This window comes from Nycticebus coucang, chromosome 19 (assembly GCF_027406575.1).
Source record: "Nycticebus coucang isolate mNycCou1 chromosome 19, mNycCou1.pri, whole genome shotgun sequence".
NCBI classification, from domain to species: Eukaryota; Metazoa; Chordata; class Mammalia; order Primates; family Lorisidae; genus Nycticebus; species Nycticebus coucang.
Window position 1 is genome coordinate 23,297,073 of NC_069798.1, and position 13,708 is coordinate 23,310,780.

Below are 13,708 nucleotides of genomic sequence, written 5' to 3' on the forward strand. Positions count from 1 at the left end.
TCCACCCAGCTCTTGGAGCAGAACTTCTGATCACTAGGAGTGCACTCTAAGTGAATTTCTAAGTCATAAGGAAGAGTATGTATTTCCTCACACCTTGTAGTTTTTTCCTAGCTCTGTCCAGCCAACAAAGGTTCAAACAACTGTTATGTTTTGACTTCCGGTGATTCTGGTTTCTCCCTGAGCCAGATAAGTTGCAAAACTGTTGGAAGAAAGAGCCCTGGGAAGAGGTGAGAAGCCTTTGCGGAGACAGCCATCCCGGGAGCGGAGTCCACGCACCGTGGCCGTAGCTGCCGTGAGGACGCAGGTCCATATGTCACCAGTCTCTTCCCCGCGCCACCTGCGCTGGGGCCTAACGCACAGTCACCAAGTCCCGGACCTCTCACCCTTTCGGCGGTAGTAGGAGGCCAGGCCCAACCCCGCGGGATCCGATGCTTAGGGCAAGGTTTGCCCTTGGGCTGGGGCTCAGCAGGCCGAGCTTCGCCGGAGGCTCCCTCCTCCCAGCCTTTTTCCAGGGAGGAGGGGATCGGGAAGGAGAAAACGGCAGGGCGGGGCCTGCCACCCACGGTCCCCAACTCTGGGACGTCACGGACCCAGGTGCTTGTGCGACGGGGGCGGGAGTCCAACCCGCGCCTCCCTCCTCGGCGGCTTTCCCCACCTCCGCGCTAGCAGCTCAGACGAGCCCCTGGCTCCATTTTCTCCAGGGACCACGCCTGGGACCGTGCCTCTGGGCCGGGCCGCGCGGCTGGAGCAGGGAAGACGGCCCCGGGGCGGGGAGGCAGGGAGGGAGCGCCGCGCGGACGGCCAGGAGCCCGGGACCTGGAGGCGTCGGGCGCGCGCGCGCGGGGACGCGGGCAGCGGCGGCGCGGAGTGGAGCGAGCGGCCGGAGGCGAGGGTGCGATGGCGCGGAGCCCGGGACGCCGGTGCGTCCTGCTGCTTCTCCTGGTAAGTGCCCTGAGTCGAGAAGCGGAGCCCAGGGGCGGGGAGGGCACTGGCTGGCGCCAGGCTCGCGCCGCGACCTGCCCGCTGCGTCGGTGAATTACCAGCCTGCCGGGCGCGCCCTCCTGGCGCCCCAAGGTGGGACGGAGCTGGGCAGGCTGCGGCGAGATCGGACCTGGGGCTTCGGAAAATTTTCTTGGCTGGAGCCGAGGAGGGTTGGAACCTGTCGAAGTTCTATTTTTCTTCTCGGAACACATAGGCCCTCTTACTCAGTGATGTGTAGGTGCAGGGAGTCCCGGGGCGAGGAACACCGCTCCTGGGGATCGGGCTTTGTTTGCAGCCTTCGCCGACGGGAAACATGGAGGCAGAAGGGAGCGACTCCCGTGGCTTCTTCCAAGGTCCTTAGCGTTTTCCCTCCATTCCCCAGGTTCTGTGGCCACCACCGGTGCGCGTCAGTGAGCTGGGGAAACCAGGAAAATACCTGTATTTCTTAGAGTGCAAAAATGGGCTAAAAATAGTTTCTTTTTTTTAAAGGTGTTCTACAAAGGTTAACTTTTTTGTATGTTAAAGCTACATTCATTGATGTTAGGAGAATCACCCACACGATAGTTAAAGCTTTAAATGAAGTTCCCAAAGTTCATGGTTTAAAACAATTTCCTAGTACTAAAGATAATAAACATATGTAATAGTTGGAAGACTTTTTCAGTTAAAAAGTTACAGAAAACTAAATCTCATTTCACCGTGTAATGAGATTTTCAGAGATCACCCTCTAAATAAAAGGGTTTCACCCACGAGGAGACATTCAGGCCCTGGGTCTAGATTTCTTAGGCTTGGTTTCTATATTGAACCTGAATTTTAACCCCTTGGTTTCTCTGTTTGTTAAAAGAGATTGCACATAATTAAGAAACATATCTGGCTTATAGAGGTATGCTAAATTGATTTTGATGAAGTGAAAGTTACCCTGTGTATAGGTGAGGATTCACCTTACGGAGATTTCACAAATATATGCTTGGAGATATTTGATACAAATTATAGTCACATTTCTTTCATAATGATTAAAACTAAAAACACATATATATACTGTATTAAAAGCATCTATTCCAGAGTGTGGTGAGAGGGGGAAGAAAAAAAAATATATATGTATATATACATATATATAAAATAAAGCCGAACAGAAAAAAGCATGATTAAATCCAATCCAGAGATTTCAGTGAGCCCTCATTTGGAACAGCATGATAATTAGGACCTCCAGAACTTCAGCACATAGTTCTTTTTCATGCTGTATTTATCCATTTCATTTTGCCCATGATATTAAGGTAACTTTCCCTGCAAATTCATCTTGTTAATAAAACTTTTCTAAGACATGATCTGGGGCTTCGTTTTTGGCCTCGGGAACATCGGAGCAATTGATGTTTCCTGGTTAAGAATTACACATTAAGAAAGCACCTGGCTCCCTTTGAGGGTTAAATAATACATTTCCATATTAGAAAAGAAATTACCTTTAGTCTTCAAATAGCATAGCGATCTGGCCAATTTGTACACTTACAGAGAATCAAGTTAACAATTTAGGTATATTTTTCACTTTAACAATATACTTTTACTTTATTGGGCAGTAATAGACTTTAAAAGTGACTATCGTGGGCCTACATGGTGGCTCATGCCTGTAATCCTAGCACTCTGGGAGGCGGAGGTGGGTAGATTGCTTGAGCTCAGAAATTTGAGGCCAGCCTGAGCAAAAGTGAGACCCGCATCACTACTAAAAATAGAAAAATTAGGTTTGGTGGCACACACCTGGAGTCCTAGCTACTGGGGAGGCTGAGGCAAGAGGATCCCTTGAGCCCAAGAGTTTTGAGTTGTTGTGAGCTAAGATGATACAAGTGACTATAATCAACTGAACAGGAGCAAAATTCTTGGATTCTTTTATATATTTTCTATAACACTATTTGTGATATAAATTTGAGTATGTTTATTTTTGCTCAAAGAACAATGAGCCGTTCAGGATTTCACTCCTCCTCCCCCCACTGTGTTTAAAATTGAAAGTGTATTCTTTGGTTAAAAAGAAAAAAGAAGTGGAAAGCAACTCATATAACAGACATGGTTCCTGAGGAAACAGGTCCTTTATAGGAAGGAATATAAATTGTAGTCTGTTGGGTCAGAGGTCGGTTGCAGATAAAAGAATTTACTTTAGCTAGTTAAAGCAAGAAGAGGCTTATTTCGGGGCATTAAGTTGACTGTGTAACTGTTGGAAGGATTGAGAAGACAGACTCCAGTTCGAACTGTTAGTATTAACTTCAGAACCACACAGCAGAACCCAACCACTTAAGGAGCTGCTTCCTCTCCTGTGATCGGAAACCACACTGCGGCTCCCACCATCTGGAAACTGCTGTGTTCCGGCATTATTTTCTCAGCCATGACGCGCACCTGCTAGGACGTATAACAGCATGAATATCTCTGCCTCGCCTCTTGGCACTCATGAATCCAGGGTAGTATAGCCATGGTAAGACTGCTGAAAGAAACCCAGCTATATCCACATCTGCGCTTGCCAGCTAAAACAGCAGGCACAGAGCTTCTGCTTCACTTCCTTCTTTTAGTTTTTACCCAGATACTGCTTGAACCCAAATCACCTTCAGAACTGAGCCTGCAAAGGAATCTATGATTTGTGGTCTTTAGCTGTCCTTCGGAGTATAGGGAGGCAGAAGGTAACTTGAGCGTCACCCACATAGCTATCATACATTTAGGACGAATGTGTCAAAATGGATACAACAGACAATTTTCTGAATCAAACCAAATCATGTTCCCTCTTCAAGAGTTCTTTATCTGGAACCAATCAACTCTCAAATGGTCTATAGATAGAATTCATGGAGTTCCTAAAGATGGTGGGGGGATTAATTACATAAGTATTTTCACTAACCTCTCTGAAGTTTAGTATTTCTTTAAATTAAGTGTAGGAAAGACATTGCAATAGTGTATGACAGTGCCTGTGACTTTGTCACAATGGAATCCACAGATATTTTCATATGTGACACCTCAATATACCATTTGTGACATCTCAATGTGACACAGTAGAATCCACAATTATTTTCATATGTGACATCTCAATATACCATTTATTCAGAACATCACTAAGACATTAATAGATTTCCTACTAGATCTTTAATATGTTAATGAAGTATGTGATTTTGCTGCATTACAAATTGGTATTTTTTTCCATTTATTTTATATTTGTATATATTCGTGTCTGTAGTGCAGTTTTGGTACATGGATATATTATTGCATTGTGGTGAAGTCTGGGCCTTCAATCCATCCATCCCTGAAGCAATGCACGTTGCATCCACCAAGCAACCTCCCTCACTCGCCACCCTCCCTGCTCCAAGTCTCCATTGTCTGTCGCTCCACCGTCTGCTTCTGTGTGTGCATTATTTATCTCTCACAAGTGAAAACGTGGATATTTGTCTTTCTGTGTCTGTTTCATTTAGGATCATGACCTCCACTTCCATCCGTGTTGCTGCAAAAGACATGATTTCATTCCTTTTTTATAGCTGAATAGTATTTTATAGCTCTATAGTATAACACATTTTCTTTATCTAATAACTCCACTTATGAATGCTTGCATTGATTCCCTATGTTTGCTATGGTGACTGTGCTGTAATAAACATACAAGTGCAGGTATCTTTTTTGGTTATTGATTTATTCTCCTTTGAGCAGATACCCAGAGGTGGGATTGCTGGATCATCTATGGAAGTTTTACTTGTAGTTTTTTGAGAAATCTCTATACGGTGTTTCATAGAGGTTACACTAATTTACATTCTCCCTTTTCTCCACATCCTCGCCAACATCTGTAATTTTTTGTCTTTTTAATAGTAGTCATTTGGGTCGGTATAACATGATACTTCCTTGTGGTTCTCCTTTGCATTTCTCTGATGATTAGTAATGTTGAACATTTTTTCATATGCTTGTTGCCCATTTGTTTGTCTTCTTATGAAAAATGTCTGTTCCTATTCTTAGCCCACTTTTTTTTTTTTTTTTTCCTGGTTTTTGGCCAGGGCTAGGTTTGAACCTGCCACCTCCGGCATATGGGACCGGCGCCCTACTCCTTGAGCCACAGGCGCCACCCCTTAACCCACTTTTTAATAATTAACTAAAAACCTGTTTAATTGGCTTGTTAAAGTTGTTGAATTGAGTTCCTGGTAAATTCTGGGTATTAGGCCCCTGTTGGATGTATACTTTACTCATATTTTCTCCTGTTCTGTAGGTTGTCTGGTCATTCTTGTTATTTCTTTTGTTGTACAGAAGCTTTGTAGTTTATTTTTGTTTTTGTTGCCTATATTTTTGAAGTCATAATCACAGATTCTTTGCCTAACCAATGTCCAGAAGACTTTTCCCTGGGTTTTTTTCCAGTAATTTTTTAATTTTAGGTCTCACATTCAGGTCTTCAATCCATCTTGAGTAGATTTTTATATGTAGGGTACAGTTTCATTCTTCTGCATATGGTGACTCAGTTTTCCCAGCACCATTTATTAAAAAGGATATCCTGGGCAGCGCCTGTGGCTCAGTCGGTAGGGCGCCGGCCCCATATACCGAGGGTGGCGCGTTCAAACCCGGCCCCGGCCAAACTGCAACCAAAAAATAGCCAGGCGTTGTGGCAGGCGCCTGTAGTCCCAGCTACTTGGGAGGCTGAGGCAAGAGAATCGCTTGAGCCCAGGAGTTGGAGGTTGCTGTGAGCTGTATGAGGCCACGGCACTCTACCGAGGGCCATAAAGTGAGACTCTGTCTCTACAAAAAAAAAAAAAAAGGATATCCTTAGTGTATATGCTTATGAACTTTGTCAAAATCAGTTGACGGTAATTAGTGCTTTATTTGGGGGCTTTCTATTCTGTTATCTATATGTCTGTTACCAGCCCCAGGCTGTTTCTGTTTTCTGTGGCCTTATGATACGATTTGAAGTCAGGCAATGCCATATGTCTAGCTTTGTCCTTTTTGCTCAAGATTGCTTTGGCTATTCAGGCTCTTTTTTGGTTCCATGAACTTTAAAATTGTTTTTTCTAGTTCTGTAAGAAACATCATTGGTGGCCAGCCGTCGTGGCTCACTCCTGTAATCTTAGTGGTCTGGGAAGCTGAGGCAGGTGGATCACTCGAGGTTATGAGTTCAAGACCAGCCTGGGCAAGAGTGAGACCCCATCCCTAAAAATAGCCAGGTGTTGTGGTGGGCACCTGTTGTCCCAGCTACTTCAGAGGCTGAAGCTGGAGGAACACTTGAGCCCCAAGAGTTTGAGGTTGCTGTGAGCCCCTACGCCATCCATGGCACTCTACTGAGAGTGACAAAGTGAGACTCTGTTTCAAGCAAACAAACAAAAACAAAACAAAAAATAAAAACCAACATTGGTGTTTGATAGGAAAATGTTGAACCTATAAATTGCTTTAAGCAATATGGTCATTTTAATAAGATTACATCTTCCAGTCCAAGAACGTCGTGATGTTTTTCTATTCATTTGTGTCATCTACAACAAATTGATATTTTAAAAAAATTCTGATAAATATTTAAATATAATTGGGCTCATTCATAATCCAGAATATTTCACTTTATAAACTGAAAAACATTTTTCTTAGAAGGGATTCATAGGCTTTGCCCGATTGCCAAGAAGGACAGTTGGGGGAGAGATCTACTGATGGTTGCCTCGATTTTGCACTAATGACACTTGTCTTTTAAAGTGAAAGTACATTTTCAGGATTCAGTGGCAGCAAGTCATACAGTGAGCAGGGATATTTAGCAGTGCGTTCATTTGATAGGGTGGCTCTAACAAAGTACAAAAACTGTGTGGCTTAAAACAACAGAAGTTTATTCTCTCACAGTTCTGGAGAGTAGAAGTCCAAATCACAGGGTCAGCCAGGCCGGTCTCCCTTTGAAACCTGTGGGTCTCCTCCCCCTTCCTCTTACTGTTGGGTGCTTTGCTGGCAATGTGGGGCATTCCCTGACTTCTAGATGCATCTCCAGCCCTCCGTATGCATGTGCTGTTCTCGCTTCTTTTCCTTTATACTGTCTTTCTTTGGTGCCCGTCTGTGTCCATGTCCCAAATTACCCCTTTTGACAAGAAAACCCTATTTCCAAATTCTGAGATACTGGTGGTTAGCACCTCGATAGATCTTATTTTGAGCGACAAAATTTAGCCCATAACAAGTAGATTCAACTATCTACAAATTATCCATAACAATACAGTTACGCTTAATGTTCTTATATGTAACTTAATAAAAAAGATTTAAAGATCAATTTAAGTAAAAATTAGATGGTAAATATTGAAGCCATAAGAATAGTCCATTATCACATCCAGGGATTTTAGAAACATAGGATTTCTTGTTGTGTTTTTGTTTCTAAAGATTAGTAGGTAATGGGAAAATGGTGACTCGAGAGAAATTTTCTTTAGTTATAAACTTCAGGCAAGTATTTTACAAAAAGACATGAGCATTCATTGGTCTAAATTTTCCCTGATCATTAAAAATACTTGACAGCTAAATTAAAATCTCCAAGGCTAAGATCTTGGAATATTTATTGTTAGAAACTTTCCAGTTGATGTGATTATGAAACATGGATGAGAATGAGAATTACTGGCCTAAATTTTGCAAAGTAGTTCATTCATGAGTAAAACATACAAATATTTATGGGGGAAAAATGCACATTGAATAGGGATTGGTGTTTTTGAAAACTTGTAAATTATAGTAAAAATCAGAAACCTCAATTGAAATCATAAATGAGCTTTAGGTGTATGTGAACATTTCTTAATCCTAGGGTTTTATTCCCCCTTTCTATGGGCCACAGATTTTAATAGCTCTGATAATGCCTTATAAATGTGTAGTCTTTATGTGATGAAAGAGTGTCTTAATTTAGTTCAAGTTCAGAAGTATGTCATATACGGCATTGTAATTTTTAAAAATTTTCATATTATTAACAAAATGTATTGACTTTGATCGTATGCAAGGCTTGGTGACTACAGTGAGGAAACCTGGAACACCAGGATTTCTATCGCAATCTAATGGTGAGGTTAGAAGTACCCACAGGAAAGAAACTCACCACATATGACCGCTATTTGGTGAATCCCTGCCCCAAGCTGGACACTGGAGGGTTATGAAAAAGCCAGACGTGGGCGGCGCCTGTGGCTCAAGGAGTAGGGCGCCGGTCACCTATGCCGGAGGTGGCGGGTTCAAACCCAGCCCCGGCCAAAAACCCAAAAAAAAAGAAAAAGAAAAAGCCAGACGTGTTCTCCCTGCATGGAGCTCACAGTTTAGGATGGTGCAACAAGCAAATGGCTAACTTCCAAATGTGCAACCATAAGAGAAGTACTAGTGATAAACACACGGTATCGTGGAGCCTGCGGAAGGAGCCGCTGGCCAAGTACTGGCATCCCAGCCTCCCACATCAGCAGAGCTTCCACGAACAACTGGTCTCTTCTGAAGAATTTTCCTATTCAAAGTGCTGTCAGCACCCACACTGAGAAACAGTGATGGGCAAATAGTTAAGACGTTCTCATTAGGGACTCATTTTACTTATCTCCATCTTTTTATTTAAAAGGCAAATGCCATCCAGGAGAGGTGGCTCACGCCCGTAATCCTAGCACTCTGGGAGGCCAAGGCGGGTGGATTCGTTGAGTTCAGGAGCTGGAGTGAGAGCAAGACCTCTCTCTGTCTCTACTAAAACCAGAAAAATTAGCCAAACGTAGTGGCAGGCACCTATAGTCTCAGCTACTAAGGGAGGCTGAGGCAGGAGGATCACTGGAACCCAAGAGTTTGAGGTTGCAATGAGATAAGACGCCGTGGCACTCGACCCAGAGTGAGACTCTGTTCTAAATAAATAAATGGCAAATGCTCTGGGGCTAATTAAGCCTTGGTACATTCATTCACTTAACAAATACTGTTCAGCACCTACTCTGGCAAACAGAGTTCTAGATCTTGCCTTAGAATCACACCTTACTGTGAATTACTGTGATCAGTGAGTTATTTTCCTCGGTCCGGCAGTTGCTGCCTGGCTGAATGGGGACTGAGAGGGCAGATTGGGATGGACAGAAATGAGAAGAGATGAGACAGTTCAGATTTCCCCAGAAACATCTCCATCTTACTATTCTTTCAAGTCCCCTACAAGGCAAACTAAAAAGTGAAAATAAATTCCCCATACCCACTGCCTCATCTTAGTGATTCACTCTCCGTAGACCTCAGAAGTGCTATGAAGAAACTGGACGAGAGTCCTAGCCTGGTCATCTCTTAACACTGTTCATCTCCTCCCCGGTCACATAGCTCCTTCCTTTGCTTCCTCAATACTCTGAGGGTCCTTTCAACTCCATAGTGGTTCTCACCCCCGTTTTTTTATTTTTGAACAAGCACAGTGGAGAGTTTGCAGGAGTGGGAGGGGTGAGGAAGGAGGGTGGTGGCGGCAGCAGTGGCCACGGGTGCCGTGTTCAGGGCAGTGTGTGTGTGGCTGCCTGGCCGCCTTGCCAGCTAGGGAGCCCCACTGCCTTGCTCTGCCTCCTCTTCAGCATCTCTCCTGTCTACTCAGAAACATTCCCTGGATTCTATAGCCTGTGCCCTGGGAACCGCATCCTCCTAGCCACCAGGATCTTTCTAGCCACGCTTAAAACTTTTGCACCCTCTAATTCCTTCCTTCTGGTCCACATATGGGGCATTGCCGAGGACCAGTTTTGTCTCCATAAGGCCCCTGCCCCCATCCATCTATCTCATTGCTGTTCCCCTGGTGCTGGTCCTCAGTACATCTCCCTGGCTCTTCTCTACTTTAATCTTTGGGCCATCTCCTGCCATTTATCTTTGCACAGCAAATCTTCCAGAAGCACTAGTGTCCTACTCGTCCTGATCAGAGGCTAGCAGTGACGGCTCACTCCTTGGGAGACCAGTGGAGACGCGCAGCACAACTTTCTGTGCTTATTTCCTACTCACTGTTGTGGCACAGTCCAAGTGCCAGACTGACTGCTCCTCGTGCTTGGCCCTCAGAGCCTCTGTGTTCTGGCCTTTTCCTTCCTCTACCTGCACAGATGCAGATTCTGTCCGCTCTCCCAGGCCAAGCCCGTTGCCAGTTCCTCCCTAAACCTTCCCCAGGAGAAAGTTATTTCTGATTTCTCAGAGTTCCCCAGAACTATTTTTGTAGCTGTCAGTTACCCTATTAATGTGTACTACCTCATAGTAATTTTATTTTCCTGTGACTACGGAGGCTGCTTAGTATTATAGTAATTTATGTACACTTTATCTCTCCTACTAAAGTATAAGCATCTTCAGGATCTTTGTACCCTTTTACCTATAAACTAGCTAAATGCTGTAGACATAGAAATAAATGTTCTTTAAACATATGAGCATTACAGTCTCTATGTTTGGAAAAATTGGAATAATAATCTGAATTTCACATATTGAAGAGAAATATTTAATGCCCAGATAAGCTGAGTAGTAAATTTTCATTTAACTTTTATAAGGGCTAGACATAAAGTTCGTGTGCAGTTTAAATAATTTAACAGTGATTTGTACATGAACTTGATGTCCACCCCGTACATTGAACAATCACAAATTGCACTTCCACTATGTGCCCAGCATTGCTATAGGTGCCCATGGACTGTCCCAGGATCTCGGAGCCTACAGTGGGGTAAAGAGGAATGAATGTAGGGAAGAGAACCTGACAGATTTTAAGTCTCCAGTCCCTGGATTTAGCGGAAGTTAATGGGCAAAGCTAAATAGAACCCAAGTTCACCTGACATCAGGTGCCTGTCAATCCAGAGGCATCACCACGAGTTGCCCGTATGCTAGTTTGCTATAGTTATTAACAAGGTCTGAACTTCTGGAGCTGGGTAATTAGTTCATTTTCATGGCAAGCTAAAATCATTCTAGAAAGGAAAAAAAGAAGAAATGTAAACTTCACAGATACAGTCCTGCAAAAGTGCCCATACAGCTTTCTAAAGCCCTTGATTTTAACTGTTTGCGGTTTGTGCGTTTATTTTTGAGGTCATTTGAAAATGCGTGTTTCCGCTGCCGACCTTGGTGTCAGTTGTTGGTGCCTCCTGAAGTTTTGGCTTTTTGACAGAGCAGTGCCATCTAATGGTGAAAAGTGACAATTTGACATTCTTGGTTTTCTTAAACATCTCAGTGGAAACATCTGTTGTTCTTCACTTCACTTTTTAGTGTACTTGTCAAGAATACATTTCAGCAAAAAAAGTGAAAATAGACTACATTTTTTTGTCTGTCAAGTTATATGAAATGTAGTAGTCAGATCTACTTATATTTTTTGCCTTATTCTAAAAGCGTTTGTGGCTGTTAACAGATAACACATACCAATAAAATGGTAAAATATTTTAGAAACGACAAATGCTCAGAGACCAGTAAAGTTTAAACTAGCAGAGCTGAGGAGCAGGGGAAGACACTTTAAAATAATCCTTTAGCTGATTAATCCTTAGCTAAGTGAAAAATCTTTTTTGTGGTAGGAATAACTCACAGCTACTGTATTTCCTGATTTAGAATACATCTTTTCACACGTCTCTCTGTACTTAAGGGATCATTATCCAGTTTGTAAATTACCCAGGCTCCCTTCTTCCTTTTCCCTTGATAATGTGTGATTTCACAATGAGTTTAAAAACTGTGATCCCAGGACCAAGCAACATCAGCATCACCAGGAAACTCATTAGAAATACAAATTCTTGCACCCAACCCTGGACCTATTAAATTAGAAATTCTGGGTTGGAGCTCAATTCTGATGCCATTCAAGTTTGAGAATCACTGTTAATAACATGCTGGTGAGAAAATATTGGAGTAGAAAAGATTAAATATTAAAAAGCCTACTTTATTGGTAACAACTTTTTTTTTAATGGTTTAGCCAAGGGACTTGACACTGAATAAAATAATGTTGACTTTTCTGGGCCTTCAATTTATTTGTCTATGCCAAGATAAAAAAAAAAAAAGAAGAAGAAAGAAAAGAATAGATGCTATCCATGAATACACAAAATTTTACTTGGAATCATAATTCACAACATGATCTAACGAGTCAAGTGCAGCCTAGCATCACTAAATCCATACTTTAAAATTCTATGAGTCAACATTTTCAAAGGAAATGTCTTCTTTGTAGCTAACTTCACTATGACTCACTTAAAATCATACTTGTTACATTAAGATTGGCTGGAACATCTGAAAAGCAAGTGAAATGTTATGATAAATTATCAATTGAAAACTTAAAATTTAAAAAGGAGGGTTGAAAATGTTGCTTTTCTTGGTTATTGCTTTTTTAATTAGCAACTGTGAAAAAATATAATTATATATTTAAATCAGCTGTTGAGTGAGGCTGCTATAAGAACGTATAAGTGTCTGGGCCATTTATAAGTTGTGATTTTTCTAATCATGACGTTTAGCTGCAAATTAAGAAATTTCATAAAAAAAAAAAAAAAAAGAAAAGTTTTATAAAGACTACCTTTTCTTCCCCTTTCCCCAAAGTAAGACTAAGAAAAGAGTATGGGAGGTGAAATCCCCCAGAGCAGCTCACCAAGATCATGTGGAGATCTGTGCTAAGTCACCTGAACTCGTCCGAATGTTTAAGTTTCTACGACTGTAGAGATCCTGCCAAAACCACCTCTGTGGTGACAGAGACCGCTAAGGACCTCCAGCTCTGTTGATACAAATCGAAAAATCAGGATGTATGACCAGAGGAAATACACTAGTGGCTCTAGTTCCTTGATTTTATCTCATTTGATTTTTTTCAGCTAAAGCTGAGAACACTTTATGAAGGGATTGAGGGTAAACCAAGGACCCTCAAACCCTCAGGGCAGAAGGGAGAAACCAAGAATTTAAAAACATTTTGCCTGCTCAGGAGGGTTTTTTAGAAAGGGGAACAGCACAAGTGTTCTATAACAGCCCTGAGGTGGGCGTGAGTTAAAGAACAACCAGCAAGTGCTAGAGCTTCTCTATTTGAGCCCTGTCAGACCACACTCCTTCCCTTCTCTATAAAATTATTTCAGACTGAATGGAAAAATAAGCCATTAAAATGCCTCGAGATTGAAACAGTGTTTTAAACTATTTGCTATCTCTCTACATCCTATCTGTGATAACATTAATAACATTGTTTATTCTGAGATACGAAAGTTGAAGAGGTCACCTCACCATAGAATCATAGAACCACAGAAGAAAGCGTGGGGTCCTCTGCTGTAGAGGGAGACTTCCGACAGAGGCCCTGTCAACCTGGAGCGGCTGTCATCCCCAGAGTCAGGAGTCTTCCTGGATTCTTCTTGTTGAAACTCATCAAGGTGACTTCAGAACAGGAAGTCCCTTCTAAAAGGGCCAACCTTAGGAACAAAGAGTGCTTTGACTGATGTATTTTTGCAGTGTGATATTTGACCTTCCCTTATGCCTCTGCCAAAAAAAAATCTTTTTCTTGCCAGGAAGTCCAGTTTTTACAGGATGTACAGGATCCAACAGTAGACATTTTTTGGAGACAGCCTTTGTCATTCTGAGTAGAGTGCCATGGTGTCATAGCTCACAGCATCCTCAAACTCCTGGGTCAAGTACTTCACTTCTCAGCCTCCCAAAGCAGCTACAGGTACCCGCCACAACACCTGGCTGTTTTTAGAGACAAGGTCTCATTATTGCTGAGGCTGGTCTCGAACTTCTGAGCTCAAGCAATCCACCTGCCTCAGCCTCCTAAGTGCTAGGATTATAGGCGTGAGCCATCACACCCAGCTCCCCGCCCCCCCCCAATTTCTTTTTTAACATTTAATAAATAGAAAAAACTTCTGAAGGGTTTTTCTGTTTC

General features: G+C 42.6%; 1 protein-coding gene across 1 annotated transcript in view; it reads left to right on the forward strand.

Moving 5' to 3' along the window:
* The first annotated feature begins 436 nt into the window (after positions 1-436).
* Positions 437-13,708, forward strand: part of DSG2 (desmoglein 2) — a 48,168-nt gene continuing 34,896 nt past the window's right edge. Inside the window, exons 1-2 of the mRNA XM_053571668.1 lie at positions 437-594; positions 702-942. Of these exons, the coding sequence (XP_053427643.1) occupies positions 898-942 (45 nt within the window). The 5' untranslated portion in view covers positions 437-594; positions 702-897. The remainder of the gene's footprint in view (positions 595-701; positions 943-13,708) is intronic.